The sequence below is a fragment of the Centrocercus urophasianus genome, unplaced genomic scaffold (genome assembly GCF_019232065.1).
Source record: "Centrocercus urophasianus isolate 14NV4802_14NV808 unplaced genomic scaffold, USGS_Curo_1.0 seq_13, whole genome shotgun sequence".
Taxonomy (NCBI): Eukaryota; Metazoa; Chordata; class Aves; order Galliformes; family Phasianidae; genus Centrocercus; species Centrocercus urophasianus.
Window position 1 is genome coordinate 40,092,428 of NW_024884475.1, and position 14,175 is coordinate 40,106,602.

Consider the following 14,175-nt stretch of genomic DNA (forward strand, 5'->3'; position numbering starts at 1 on the left):
CCTCATATGCACTCATTACATCAGTATTTAAAGAGTGGAAATTTTGTCATTAAATCTAGAACTGGTGACCACAGCAAATTCCCAATCACTCCAGATTGCCCCCAGTTTTCCCTTTCTGCCTTGCATGTGATCCAGCACAATAAAAGCAAATTCAAGTACACATCTGGCTGGGGAAAGGCTGACCACGTGCTGTCAGTTTTCAGACCCCACTGCCCACTTGCGCGCTGCCTGTCCAACTTGAGGAAGTTGTGTGAGCAGCGAATGCGCTGACTTTGAGGTGCTCATCTTGATGATGCCTATACAGATGTGCATGTTTCCCAAGGTGCAGTGAGATGGGGAATCTCTTGTCCCTCACTGGGGGACCCGTGCACCACAAGGCTGTGGGGAATTCTGCAAGGAAGGTTGACACTTGCATTTCCCACGTGTTGTGACTCTCTCCGAAGGGGAGCGCCAGGCAGCACTGCCAGCCAAATGTTTAGCTCTAAATTAGTGTGGACAGTCTTGTGTGAGTACGGGATTAGTTTGGGTCTTAATCCATTGCCCGCTTGAGTGATTTGACATCTCCCATGGTCTTCATACCAGGTTGTAGGTGAGCCAGGCATGTATTTCTTCTCTGGGAGTTCTGTAAGCAGAGTGGTTCAATGCTGCATACGCTGTAAAGTGAAGAAGGGTGGGGTGTGTTGCTTCTGAGATGTGAAGAGATGCCCGAGTTGCCTTCTTTGCAGAGATTTGGTGGACACTTCCTTCCAACAAATTGGAAAAAAACAGTCTGTTTTATCTGGTGTGTTACGTAGTCTTACATAGAAGCCTTTTTGAAGCCTTCAAAGGGTTAAAGCAATACCTCCTAGAAACCCAAGTGGCTGAGGAAACACCAGATATTAACATTTACTTCAGTTGCCAAAGCCTGGATATTTCTTTCTACTTTTTAGATACTAGGGCCTGCGGGGACCATTTAACAATAAATGGTAGCAACTTGGTTGTTATAGGGCAACCCATGTGCATAGGCACTTAAGGGCTGTGCCAGCATCTCCTTTGTTCAATGAAAGTAACAGCAGGAATTTGATTAAAGACTGATAGAAAAGAGGGCGAGAAATGTAGGAAAGATTAAAGAAAGAAAGAGCCACCTGGAAACTTCATTCCCTCTTTATTTCTAACTTAAGCTCATAACTACCAAATCTAAACCATTGTGTGTGCGAGAGGGAGGGAATATTTCCTGCATGCCTGCACAGAAAAGACTGCACATGCAGCCTCACAGACTGACTTTTAGCAAAAGTCAGGCTCTATTCTCAAACTTAACACTTGCTCCTTGTCTGCATCAGAAAAAAAAAAAGTCTGAACCAGAAAATAACTTCATCCTGCAGTGCTTTGGAATGGCAACAGTGAGGAGGGTCGGGTGAGTCCCAGCCATAAAGGAGAGCGGAGAAGGATTTTGGCTGAATCTGCCGCCGAGCGGAGAGCACATTTCCCAGGCTGCCTGGAGCAGCCCTGCCGCTCAGCACAAAGCCGTGGCCAGCTGCACATGGCCAGCGCCGCGCTTCATCCTTAGTCTGCAGCATCTGCCGCTTTGTCTCTCTCCTCGTGGAAACTCCAGAAAAAAACAAAAAGAAGAAGGAAACAAGTGACTCCAGCAGCCAAATGCAAATAGCCCCAGAAGTGCCTTCTTATGTGTGATCAGCAAATGGCAGGAAAATCACATTCAAATTCCTTACTGTAGAGCCAACACATCTGTTGTTTAGGTTTAGGAGACCAGAACGGTAGGATGAAGTGTTGAATGTGTGGGAAATGATGGCGGGTCAGCTGCCTGTTGGCCTGGCTGCAGCTTTGCTCTGTGGCTGGAGGCATGTTTTCGCTCTCAGGCTTTGCAGGATGCGGAGATTTAGGCTGAGACCACGAGCTTTCCCCCCAGCAGCAGGGTTGGCAGTGAATTCCTCGACTGCTCCTTGTGTGTTTGAGTGCTCCTGCTGATAATGTTGCCCTGTGTGAGTGTAGATGAAGCAGCAGGGATGGATTCTGGAGTTCATTGCTGCTGCTTCTCGTGTCTCTGTTCTGTACGCCTGGATGTCTGTGCTGCTTAAACCATCTTTTCCTCACCTGGTACTTCTTTTGCTTCATCTCTAGATTATTTGCACTCTCTTGATCACATATTTTAGTTACTGACATCTATTAAGCAGTGGGACTTCTGGCAGTGACCTTGGCTCTGAACTGCTCTCCCCTAAAGCGATTTGGCTGTGATCATGTCCTCCATAGCAAAGGACATCTGATCTCTGTGCCTGGCTGTAGCCTCCCCACCTTGAGCATATATCCTAAAGGCTGCTGCCCTGTCCAGGGATGCGGGAAGGAGCAGTAGACCTACTTGGGATCAGGCCCTGAGGGGCTCATCTCTTCCTTGCCCTGATCCAGACTGGTGTAAAGAGACAAGCATCAGCAGCCTCCAGGACTGAACCTCCAGTTAACAAATCGCTTTCTCCCAGTGCTTCAAACCTTTAAATGATAACTGTTGAAATCAGGACAGAGACAGTGAAAGGCAGAGGAGATGGAAGGACTGGATGTAGGCCCTCTGCTCACATCCTGGCCCCACGGTACCCCGAGGAGAGTCTGGCAGGGTGTCGAGGGGGCTGCCCTGAGCCAGGCTGTGGGGCCCGGAGGAATGTGGGGAATGCGAATGGCATGCTTGAGTGGACAGCTTCAGAGCGAGGCGCAGGGATGGCTCTCACTGCCATCTGTTGTGAGCCCCGCAGGCCCTTGGCAACGGCGTCTCAGGAATGGGCTGGGTTTTTTTTTTTTTTTTATACCATAAAGAAATTCTTCCTTGCCCTCTTCCTTACTCCTGCATACGCAGACGCATGAATAAGCGGGAACGGGGTTGGGATTCCTGCTACAGAGTGATGCGTGTTAAAGGAGAAAAGGGGCTTACAGAGCTCTGCTTGTATTCAGGCTGGGGAGGTGTTCTTCTTGGAGCTGTGATGTTCCATGAGCGTGAGCCAATGTCTGTAATTTATTGTTAATTGCCAGATCTCACTTTGTTCAAATCAATAGCAGGTCTGTATATGCTGAGAAGTTTTCTTGGTAAAGTCTCTGGATTTATAGCCATCCATTTGTCCTTCTTGGTAAAACAGAGATCTCTTCTGTATTATTATTAAATGCCAAGGCTACAACTGGCGTAAATAAACCCAGCTCACTGACTTGCTGTCCTCATCATTTTCCTGAGACCTGACAGTGGCTGTATTCTACCTAAAGGGCTTTGCTGCAAAGTCAGGTGATGAGGTCAGAATCTTGGAAGTTGTGGACAGCTCAGCATCTTTGCTCTTTCTGAGAGTGGTAGATTTTTACACCAGGAAAGGTTTTGCTGTGGAAGAACTCCGTCTCCTAAGAGCAGCAGCTTTCTGAAGCTGCCAAGAAGGGTTAATGCTGAAACAGCCTTAATTCAAGCAGCAGGGGTAGGAATTGGGTGCCTTTCTCCAAAGAGCAGTTTTACAACTTCCGTATCCCAGAAAATTCTCTTCTGAAACACAGACTTGTTTTCTTCCCACACCTTAACTTTTCTTCTACCTACAGGTAACTGTGGCCTCATTCCTGCCAATTGCTCAACCTCTTGTCGTGACTCAGCAAAATTAGTTGTTTTTATCTAAGTGTTGTAATTCCTTTAAGACAAGGAATTCTATGGTGTAATTTTACATGAGGTTTTCAGAAGGTTTGAGGTGAGACATAAAGAAATAAGGGCTAAGTTAACTTTTCCAAGCAGCACATTGTTTTCTTTAGTGTTTCCTAGTCATATTCTGTGCTTATCTGCCTACAAATAAAGAAACTTGCAGAGAAATCCCCATAGACAAGATGGGGCTAAATCAGGGAGCTGGTAGACTGAAAGAAATCTCTCAGACATTTCATGCCATTTGGGAAGATCTGAGATGAGGGAATGAAAAATAGTAGACTCCCCTGTTCTCAGTGTTGAAGGCTGTGTTTGATGCCCGTCACACAGCTATAGTGGTTTGATCACAGAGAATATAATTTCAGTGAAAACTGATAGGTGCATGGAGGGGGATGAAATACTCCCTATTACAGGTATTTGTTATCACTTGACAGCTGTCAGTTTGCAGTAGGCGATTGGCCTTCCTGTCTGCTCACTGAGAACTGGGCGGATTTGCCTGAGCTTATAGAGAAGGGTAGAAATCCTGCTTTCAAGTGCAGTATCATTTAACTGTGATAAGAAGGCAGGTAAAGCATTTCTTCTGCAATATGGCTATGGGGAACAGGAAAGTAAAGTCTTTCTGAACCTACTGCGATGGGAAAAAACAAGTCATTAAAATCTGATACCTACCTGCATTTAATGAGAGAAACCTTGTTTGAAGAAACAATCCCAGCCCTATCACCACAGAGCTATCTTCAGGAGCCATTAGCCTTTCACCTCCTCATATGTTTTTTCTTTCACTTTTTGATCTTATTCAGTGGAAACGGCAGTGTGTCTGCAACGAGAGATTTAAGCTTTAGCTTTAATCAGGAGCTTACTCAGTCATAACCGTGCTCTTGCAGCCTTTCCAGTAAGCGACCGCCAGAAGATCTAGAGGAGTAAGGCACAGAAAGAAGCAGCGCTTAACATCAAGCTCCTCCTGGTGTTTTAGCCATACCTATTTCTTCAGCGAGCCAGCAGATATTTTTTAGGTTCTGCTATTTCTTTCATCTTCACTGAATGTGCTTTACCGAGAGTGCTATTGCCACTTTATGTGGCGTTCGGTACTTTCTTTAAAGACCCTGCTCTTGAAATTCTTTGCTTTTTAGGTTTTCTTCCTATCATAATTCACAGCCTAGAAGACAAATCAGAATTCTGCAGATACCAATTGTGAGAAGTAATGACTTTCATTCTGCTTGTGGTTTTAGAGTCTTGTTCAAGCTTTTATACAGAGCGTAATACCTCAGTGTAATGCAAGGGACAGAGACTTTTTGTGATACTCAGGATTCTCCTCTTTGTAAAGATCATTTGCTCCCATCGCTTTTCCATCTGGTGGCGTAAAGAGAACATCTATTCATCTCACAGTGATTGCTCCAGCAGAAATCTGTCTTTTTGCAATAGAACTGCATCATTTATCATTCACTGTAATAACTTCTCTGGTGATGAGGGGAGATAAAAAAGGAATCATTTCCTTTGGCATCATTTCATTACATTCTTCCATCCCTGAAAAGCATCAAAGTTTCAGGAGAGGAGGGGAGAAATGGCTGCAGAAGAATAACCTGTGTAATGAAGGGGGAGTTCTCCCTCCCTGTCCACGAGTGCTCAGGAGCTGACCACAAAGACTGTCATAAGAAAAATTGAAATCTCCCATCTTCATAGTTCAGGGAGCAGACTCATACAAAAGCTGCCTCTTCCTTGTGTCTGCCCTCTCCAGAAATGTTTCCTGATTGGAAAATCACAGGGTGTCTTGGAGGACTGATCTGTCTCAATAATTCACTCAATTTCAGATGTTAGTTCTCCCAATGGCCAGTACAGGTGGCTCTGCAAACAGCCTCTTACAGCATCTGCTTGGACAGAATACTTGTGACAGGCAGTGTCATCATGGCTCCATGTGGAGGCTGGATCCAGGGCAGCAGAACTGCTGGCCCACACTTCTGAGTCCTTCCTCACTGATGCAGCTGAGGATGCTGGAGGCAGTGACAACCAGGTCTACATTAGTCTTCCTCTAGCAATCTGGTCCTGTCCAAGAATTTGCTCCCCATCTGTATTTAAACGCAATCAGTGAGCCTATAGAGTCCGTGTCCTCTGTCTCATGTTATCTTGGGATCTGTGTCTCTCCATGAAATTTAGCTGCATCTCAGCAGGTCTCCAGAATACTTGCTGTTCCTGAGTATTTTCTGCCTCAACCCCAACATGCAACTTTAGATGGTTTTCAATGCTATTTTTTCCTGTGTTTGTTTGATGCAGGCTGGGATCTGTTTTAATTCCAGCCCAGTTCTATTTCAAAAGTTACCCATCCTTAGTTCACAAGGAAGAAACCTTTGTTGAAGACAAAGAAGTGAAAAAGAATGTGAAAAGAATGCAAGTTACACATGAGATAAAATATGTACACATTTATTTCAGCATGCTAGTTGTCTGTATTTCTTCCTTTCTTTTTCTTTCCTTTGTTTGTGGGTATCAAAAAGCAAAAAAATGCCAAGAATGCCTCATCTTATTGAAGATACAGTAGCAGTATATTCAGAGAAAACCACATCAACAGCTGTATTGCCCATATATCTCCAAGCAGAAAATTGTACACTGTCTTGAACAATGCATCACATTACAGGCCTACACAAGGGCCACATTGCAGTCACGGTGGGAACCATTACTCGAGTCCCCTGGTTTGTTTGTGTGCACAAAAATCATGCTTATAATATTGCTGTAACATAGCACTTTGCATCTAATTTAAGCAATACTGGGGCTTTTGTTTGTCTTACAAGGTCTAACATAAATACAAAAGGCCGTAGCCCAGCCTGAAGTTTATGAGACGTTTCCAGACATTCATGTTCACACATACACACTCCGTCAGAGGAATTTATGGCCATTACCATGTTCTCTAATGAGTACAAAATGAGACCGTTACATCTTCACTTAATTAGTTTGACAGATTTTCATTTAAATATAAAAAGACTTCTAGTCTATAGGGAACAAAAGGAAGGCTTTCTTTCCAGTGCAGTATTTGACTCTGCTTTGCTGGAGCAGGAGGTTGGGGGTGACAACTGAAGGGAGATGATGTAGTGTGAATAATTCTCATCTTTTGATTTCATGTTGCCGTTTCTTTGCTGCTTTTCCAGTTCCCCTGGAGCACCTTGAGCAGAGCGGTGTGACACGGCCCTTTGAGTTGCAGCCAGTGGAGCCCAAGTGAGAACTTGGCTTTTTCAAAGAGTGATGGATGTTCTGAGATTCAGGGGGGTGGCAGGGATGCTAAAAATATTAGAGAACTGCTGTGAGCTCCAAGTGAACTGTAGTCTCCAAACCTATTAGCTCACTCTGTCTCACTTCCCTTTGGTGTTTTGGCTCGGCTGTCCTTGGAGAGCATAAGAAACAGCACGGTGAGTTGCTGCGGGCTTTCAGCCATCACTGTGACATATGTTAGCCTGGACTCATCTTGCACCTTTCTGAAAAAGCACAGCTGTCCCTCTCCACACGTGCCAGAGGCTCCATGGTGTTTAGCAATCTCCTGAGTTTTTATCCACCTGCAAGGGCATCCACTGGGCAGAACCAGGCAGCGTGTTGGTAAGTGCCGTTGTCCAAAGGCATGTTAGCAGCACGGTGTTATACTTTTGGTCACCCACATGCCATGGGAGCAGAAAACGTTCAGAGAAAATGTGCCATAGAAGTAGCTGTGGTCCTTGTGAAAAAATACATGTGTTTCAGCAGAAATCTCATTTTTTAAGCTGTTTTGCAGAGGGATGTATTTTGTTTATAGTTATCATTAGGAAGCAGGCCAGCTTGTAGGCAGTAAGTGGTAGGTTTTCCTCCCCTCTCCACCTGCCCTTTCTGTTCAGTGCTGCAGTCTCCCTTCACAGCACATGGCTGGGGTACAGCTCTGAGCACTCAGTGCATCTCCCCACCTGTTTTTTCTGCTTCCATCCTGAAAACCATCCCTGAAGATCCCTGAAGATCACAAAGAAAGGGTCTAATCCTTGTATTGTGGGCTTGCAGATTGCCCCTTTGTCTCTCACTTAAATGCGGGCATGATGTCATGAAAAGAGGCTGCCCGGGCATATTCACCTTCTCTTTTAATGGTATTTCCTTAATAGGGTAGTTCTGGCAGTCCAGATTCTTCTATGGGGCAAAGACATTTTGATCATATTACTGTATATATTTCTGTAGACTGAATGAGCAGTTTTGGCGGACAAAACTTGCTTGCAGAAATATCCATTCAAATCTCATAGCCATGTGGTTTCCGCAATAGCATCTTATAAACATCCTTTGTAGTGTTGTTGCACTCCGTGTGGTTTTTTTCCATAAGAGTCAGTAGGAATATGAGGGTAAAAAAAGTAAGATCCCAGCAGTGTGTCTCCTGCAGAGGTTGTGTATTAGGGTCAGAGAGAAAAAAAAATAATATGGTGCGTATGTGCCAACATACAAGCAAGAGCAAGGCTGGAGGAGAGCACGAGCCTTAAGATTGTTCTCAGCGATGCTCTGGACACCTTATCTTTCCAATGCTCTGAGGAAGATATTAGCAGAGGACGATACTGTCATGACTCCAAGGAATCATGGTGTAGGCTGGAAGTAAATGGTCCCATTTCTTACCTGGGGACAAGTTTGTGGAGTTATTTCATTATCATGTTGAGCCTAGCTTTGGAAAATTACATGATCTGTGGCATGTTATTTAGCAAAAAAAATTGCAATCCTATGTGCCTTCTCTTCTTTGTCTGGGAGGGAACTGGAGAACTGCAGCAGCTGTAGGTGGGAACACAGTGACATTCATTAGTGATGTTTTTTACTTTAATAACTTCGACCACCTGGAACAATACAAGCTTTGCCACTGAAACCATGCAGTATGTGACTCCAGCTCTCCAGGACCACACTCAGCTTGTGACAGGTGTCCCCTCGGTGTGGTCGCTGCAGGCAGTGGCATCGTGCTCTCCATTTGCAGCGAGCTTCTGTCGCTATAGGACAACCCAGGGATTCAGTTTACACCATCACACCAAGCCAGAAGATGAATAACATGTTTTGTGATACTTTGGATGTTATTATGTGACACTGTCAGATAACACTTAGTACCTGCTTTCTCGATTTCCTTACAGCCTTTGTTTCTTCCTGACATAGCAGCTGGTTAATCTTAAACAACCTAGGGCTGGACTTGGCTTCTGAAAAACCCCTTCACTGGATTTGCATAACAGAGACCATCTAAAATGCAAACCATTTTGAACGCTGGTAGTATTTTTAGCAACATATGAATGAGTGACTCTTCCTGAAAAAATCAGTGTTCCTTTTCATCTAGTATTTTGTGTCTGATGTCACTTATAACAAAAAGAGCTTCAGAGCAGGAAGCACTGGCTCATTTTGATAACGTACCTAGCAAACAGTGCACCCTGTAGAATGGTTTGTTGAGTCTTACTTCAGTCTTACATTTTTAATTTTATTTTTCTCAATATTATCCTGCAGCAGCAAGTTCTGTCTTTTGTGTACTTTGAAATCAAAGGAAAGAGAGCTTTTTAACTTATTTATTTATTTTTACTTACAGTGATCGTCTTTGAAAGTTTTAACAGTAACTATACCAGCCTGCTCTGTGCCTTCTCATATACCTTTGTCACATTTCTTTTTTCCCCACTCATTTCTCCTTTCTTATTCTTATTGTACAAAAAATAAAAATACTCCATCAGTGCCGCTTCAGCTGTGATTTTTATTCTTGATTTGGTTGGCATATGTTTTTGTCTCTGACTCATAAAAGAGTACTTGGTTAATTTCTCTCCTGTTTTTAGAGGCTACATATTGATTTGGTCATTTCTGTTTGAGGAGTACTACACATGACCCATCTCCAACAGTGTATCTGTACTGACTAGCAAGAATTCTTAAATGCTGTCAGGACGTCTCCCCCACACACCTGTATGTCCATCTAGTGTATCCAAGCCAAAACTCCTTGGATTATGGTAGGTTAGGATTTCTTTAGGTCAGATTATCCACCTCAGTTCTGCTGTCTAGTGCAGAAGGTCCTTAAACCATTTAAAGCTTTTTGTTGTTGTTGTTCATTACATGCCATCTGAGGGACCACAGAACACCTACGTGTAACCGGTGTCTTCTTATCAGAGCTGACAAAGTCAGTTCCTGCTCAGGAGTTACTTGCTGGGAACCAGGTTTAAGTGTGCAGTCTGAGTGCCTCTTGGATGATATCAGTGAATTGGTGGATAATTGATGTCCTCAGGGACATCTAAAAACAGCATTCGTGGTAGAAAATCTTGCACCAGATGCATCAGTCCTTATGATATTTCCCACACCTTTCTCGAACCATTTACAACTTGTGGCCCACTTGTCATTTGGCTTTTTATGAATGTCTCATCCCAGGATATGCCTCCCATGTACTGTGTCCAACAGTGATCTGAGAGCAGGAAAGATTTTATTCATGGTCATGCTTGCCCACACTCTGGAAATAGAGCAGTTAACATCACTGAGAAAATTATAGAGAGAACAAAGGCATTCTTTGGTCGCAAGCTCTGAGGTTTGTCCTCAGCTGCTAATGTACCTGGGAAGTTCTCCTGCCAATGTCCTTACCAGAGGCTGCCAGATAGGCTGCTGGTGTCAGGTAAGAACTGACTTTTTACCTGACTGAACACATGCACGGCACTTTTCATATTTAATTCAAGATCCAAATATTTTTGCTCTGTGCTGTTTCACTTTATTGCCCTTGCCTGGCATGGGCCTTTTTCCATGATCTAACAAAAAGGAGTTTGGGTTTAATGATGAATTAGTGCTAGTGGAGTTTGAACTCTTCCTGTTTCTTCATTTATTCTTATCAGAGAGGTTGTGCTTCTGGAAGAGGAACAGAGGCTGCTCCTTTTTGCAAAGCTGACGAAGCAGGGAATGATCAGCTAGCCTTTGACAAATTCATAAATGAACATTTACTTTGAGCTTCAGTGGGAGAGACCCAGAGTCGTAAATCAACCCATTAAGCCTTCAACACACTTTTTTTGGAACCTCTTAGGCATTTCTTCTTTTCTGCTGCTGCTAAGAGACGTTTTAAGGGCGCAAGCTTCTTGCTATCATTAAATACAAGAGCAAGTAATATTGCTCCAGGCCTGGAGCTGAGGCAGTGAGTAACCTTCCCACTTTAAGAACAAATACCAGCAACTTCAGCTCTAGATATTTATTTTTCATGAACACAAACTGAAGTGAGGTACCAGTTTATCAGGAAGGAAGGACAGACATGGCTGTGTAGAAGAGGTGGAATTTTCTGAATTGATTTAAGAAGATCATATTGTAGGAATCAAACCTCATAGAGTTGATTAAGTGAATAAACAAATGTATTCAGTGAATGCCACCTTTCCTCCCTCAGTTTGAGAAAATGAAAGCAGATGTTGATATTCCATAAAATTATCTCTTTTAAGAGATCTTGACTGGTGTCTGATCTCACCTTTTTCAGACTAGCACTTCACCAGGAACGAGAAGGGAGTTAGCAGTGTGCATTGAGAGTACCTAGATGTGTGCGTGAGTGAGGCTCTCTGCCAGTCTGCTCAGCCTTCCAGGAGCATAGCTTTAGTTGTGGGGTAGGATGTGGTCTCTTAGATCTCTGGGTGCTGCTGCTTCTGAGTTAGCAGACGTGGAGAGATGTGGGGACTGGGACTTTGTCCTGTTTTACTTCCTGTATTACTAGCAGGGCACGTATGAGGATGTCAGGAAATGTTTACTCTCTCCATGTTGCATTTGGTGCTTTACAAAGGGACACTGCGTGAATGTGTAGGGGAGAAGGAAAATAAGAACCGTCATCACTTAACATTATTTCAGTTTGAAAGTAAGACAGCTAGTGTTATTCCTTGCTGTTTACACAGATCTAATCTCCTTGGAAGCTTAAGGAAAGAATAATTAGCCAACATCTACTTTTAAAAAGTCAGCAGCATGCCTCTTTCCCAATATAAAATATTAAAATAAAAGCCTGTAGTTACATTAGATAAAGTCTGATTATTGGGTGTACCGTTTCAGACTCTTGTAGGATTGCTGTAATGATAGGTAACTTTCCTCTATGAGCAATTTTATGCAACTTGGTGTTTTGTTTTGTGTACACATTGGCTAGAAGCAAAGAGACAATCCAGCTTAGCAATGCAAAGCTATGCCACTGAGCTGCTCCTCAGGGAGATCTGTAAAAGTTCCCATTGCTCACAGTCAGCAGCAGTAGGATAGGAATCACATTGTGACTGCTGAGCAAAAAAGGGTTGTCTCCTTTTTTCGAAGGTGCTGGGGGTAGATGTGTTAAAGTGTTGGGGGTCATGATGCCTGGGTTTCACTTCTGGCTGTGCCACAGCCACTGAGATGAGAGGCAGGATGTTTACGTCTGTGGGCTTGCATTTCTCCAGCTCTGTAGTGTGTGACTGTCCTACCTACAGGTGAGGGATGTTATGAAGCTTAATTACCATGTGCAGAGCACTTTGCAAAATACACTGTGCTGCAGAAGGTACGAAATAATAATTAAGAGGGGGGAAAAAATAGTCTTTCTCTCTAATTTTCAGAGGAATGTCTTTGTACTTTGACCTGGTTGTAACCACAGCCCAGAAGATTTTCCTATTAAGTAGGTGGTGAGAAGAACTGCTTCTTGGCAAAAACAACACACTGTCTTCCTCAGACTCGGTGACCAGGAATGAGTCTTTTGAGGCTAAAACCAGCGACAGATGCTCCATCCTTCTGCCTCTCACTAAGTCTGTAGGAGCCCCAGGTCAATTCAGTCCCATGTGTCCAAGAGCAGGAGATAGCCAGGTATAAGGGAGTTCATCAGATGGTGTGTGAGAAAGGGAGAGCTTTGTTCTCCTTTCTGTCTTGAAAGAGAAGGCAAGATTTCTCCCAAACCCGATGTAGCTCAAAGAAAGCCACAAAACCTCTGAAGGCTCCCTTGTTCCCTGTATGCAGTTACATCTGGACTGTGGTACACGTGGCTGTGGTACATGTGGCTGTGACAGTTCTGCAATAGAGGAGATCTTAGGGAAACACAACTTTGTGCCATCTTTTATATGCGTGTCTCTTCTTGTTTGAAGTTGGAGATAAATCATAAGCCATGGGGCTGGAAGTCATTTTACAGCTTGTGGTATGAAAATGGGTGTGTGTGGGTGTGCATGCATGCACTGCTTCAGAGTAAACCAAAAGACAGCCTTGTTTATTTTGTGCACTTGTTTAAGAAGACTGCTGGGTAAGAAACACAAGGAACAGATAGTTTGCTTTTGCTCTGCAACAGTGTCCAAATATCTCTTACCTTTGCTGAATGCTTTTGTATGTTACATGCTTTACATGCGAAAGAGCAGCTGGTCACTTAAAGCAGATTGCAGATAAAGGTTGATGGAAGTAGGGAAGCCAGAGCCTCTTCTACTACACATGCTGTTTAAGGAGGCAGCAGTAACTGCTGAACTGACCCTCAGAACACTGTACAGACTGAAGAGGACTGAGTAGCCTGAGTGGTTGATGGGTCTGGAATACCCAGCTGGAGCATCTCATGGAGATAGGTTTTCCTGTGATACGTTTCTCCCAGCATCTCCTAAGGATGTCTCTATCTCCTTATGTATCTTCCATGCACTTACTGACACTGTGCCACATGGTGACATTGCCAGGCAGGACGTCCAGCCTGAAGTGTGTGTGGGCCCCCAGTAGACTGCCAGCAGTTTTTTCCAATGGATTTTGCCTTGCTGCAGGGAGAAATGTTAAAGGAAAAGAGGACAAACAAAGGGATAGACTGGGAAAAGTGGAATAGGCACAATGAAAGAAGGGGCTGCGAAACTACTGCCACGTATATCTCAGCACAGTTTCCATTCCTAAGGCCTCTTCTCCTCCTTCTGCAGGTTAAACGGGCTCTCCCTCCCCTCATGACTGCAGTGGGACTAATCACACAGTAAGGATTACTCATGTGAGTAAAACTTGCAGGCCTGAACTGCTCAGAGACATTCATACTCACATTTGTTCTTCCAGCCTTGTGAAAGCCATCTCCCCATCTCCCAGCCTGGGATATGGGCAAAGGAATATTTTCCAGGGCCTTGAGCTTTTTAGCAGCAGTCACGAGGTTAATTTGAGCTGTCTTCTGACCTTCTGACCTGCAACGTATTCTGGGGTGAAAGGTGCTTTGTTCCCTGTCCCAGTTTTGTCTGAGCCTCTGAAGAATGGACAGTCTGAGGAGATGACATGCTGTCCAAATAATGGAGAAAGGTCTAGCAGTGTCAGCTTTATTTGGTTTTAATTGTCATCATCATTTTCTATTTTAGTAGACAGTAGGATGGGATGGCTCCTTTGCAGCTCTCAGCGGCTTCACAATCCAATTCCTGTCCAGTGGATGCTTGCTCAGATCTAGTCCTGCAACGCTTTGTTGAAAACAGGTAGCTGAAATGAAGGAACTAAGACAACACTTTTTTTTTTTAATAACCTAACAAACCTCTCCATGTGACCTGGAGGCAGTAAAGTATGCTAGATACAGCACTGGGCTTGGAATCAGGACACTGGCTTGTAATTATTGTTGTTATCTGCATTTTTGTCTCTGCAGTGAGCCCTGCTCATGA

At 44.0% G+C, this 14,175-nt stretch overlaps 1 protein-coding gene across 2 annotated transcripts in view; it reads left to right on the forward strand.

Moving 5' to 3' along the window:
• SHROOM3 (shroom family member 3) overlaps positions 1-14,175 on the forward strand; it is an 82,800-nt gene that overhangs the window by 1,369 nt on the left and 67,256 nt on the right. The window contains exon 2 of one of the 2 annotated variants that reach the window (XM_042811864.1): positions 13,468-13,532. The exons of the other annotated variant lie outside the window; for it this stretch is intronic. Coding sequence (XP_042667798.1) covers positions 13,531-13,532 — 2 coding nt within the window. The 5' untranslated portion in view covers positions 13,468-13,530. The remainder of the gene's footprint in view (positions 1-13,467; positions 13,533-14,175) is intronic. 2 annotated transcript variants of the gene reach the window in all.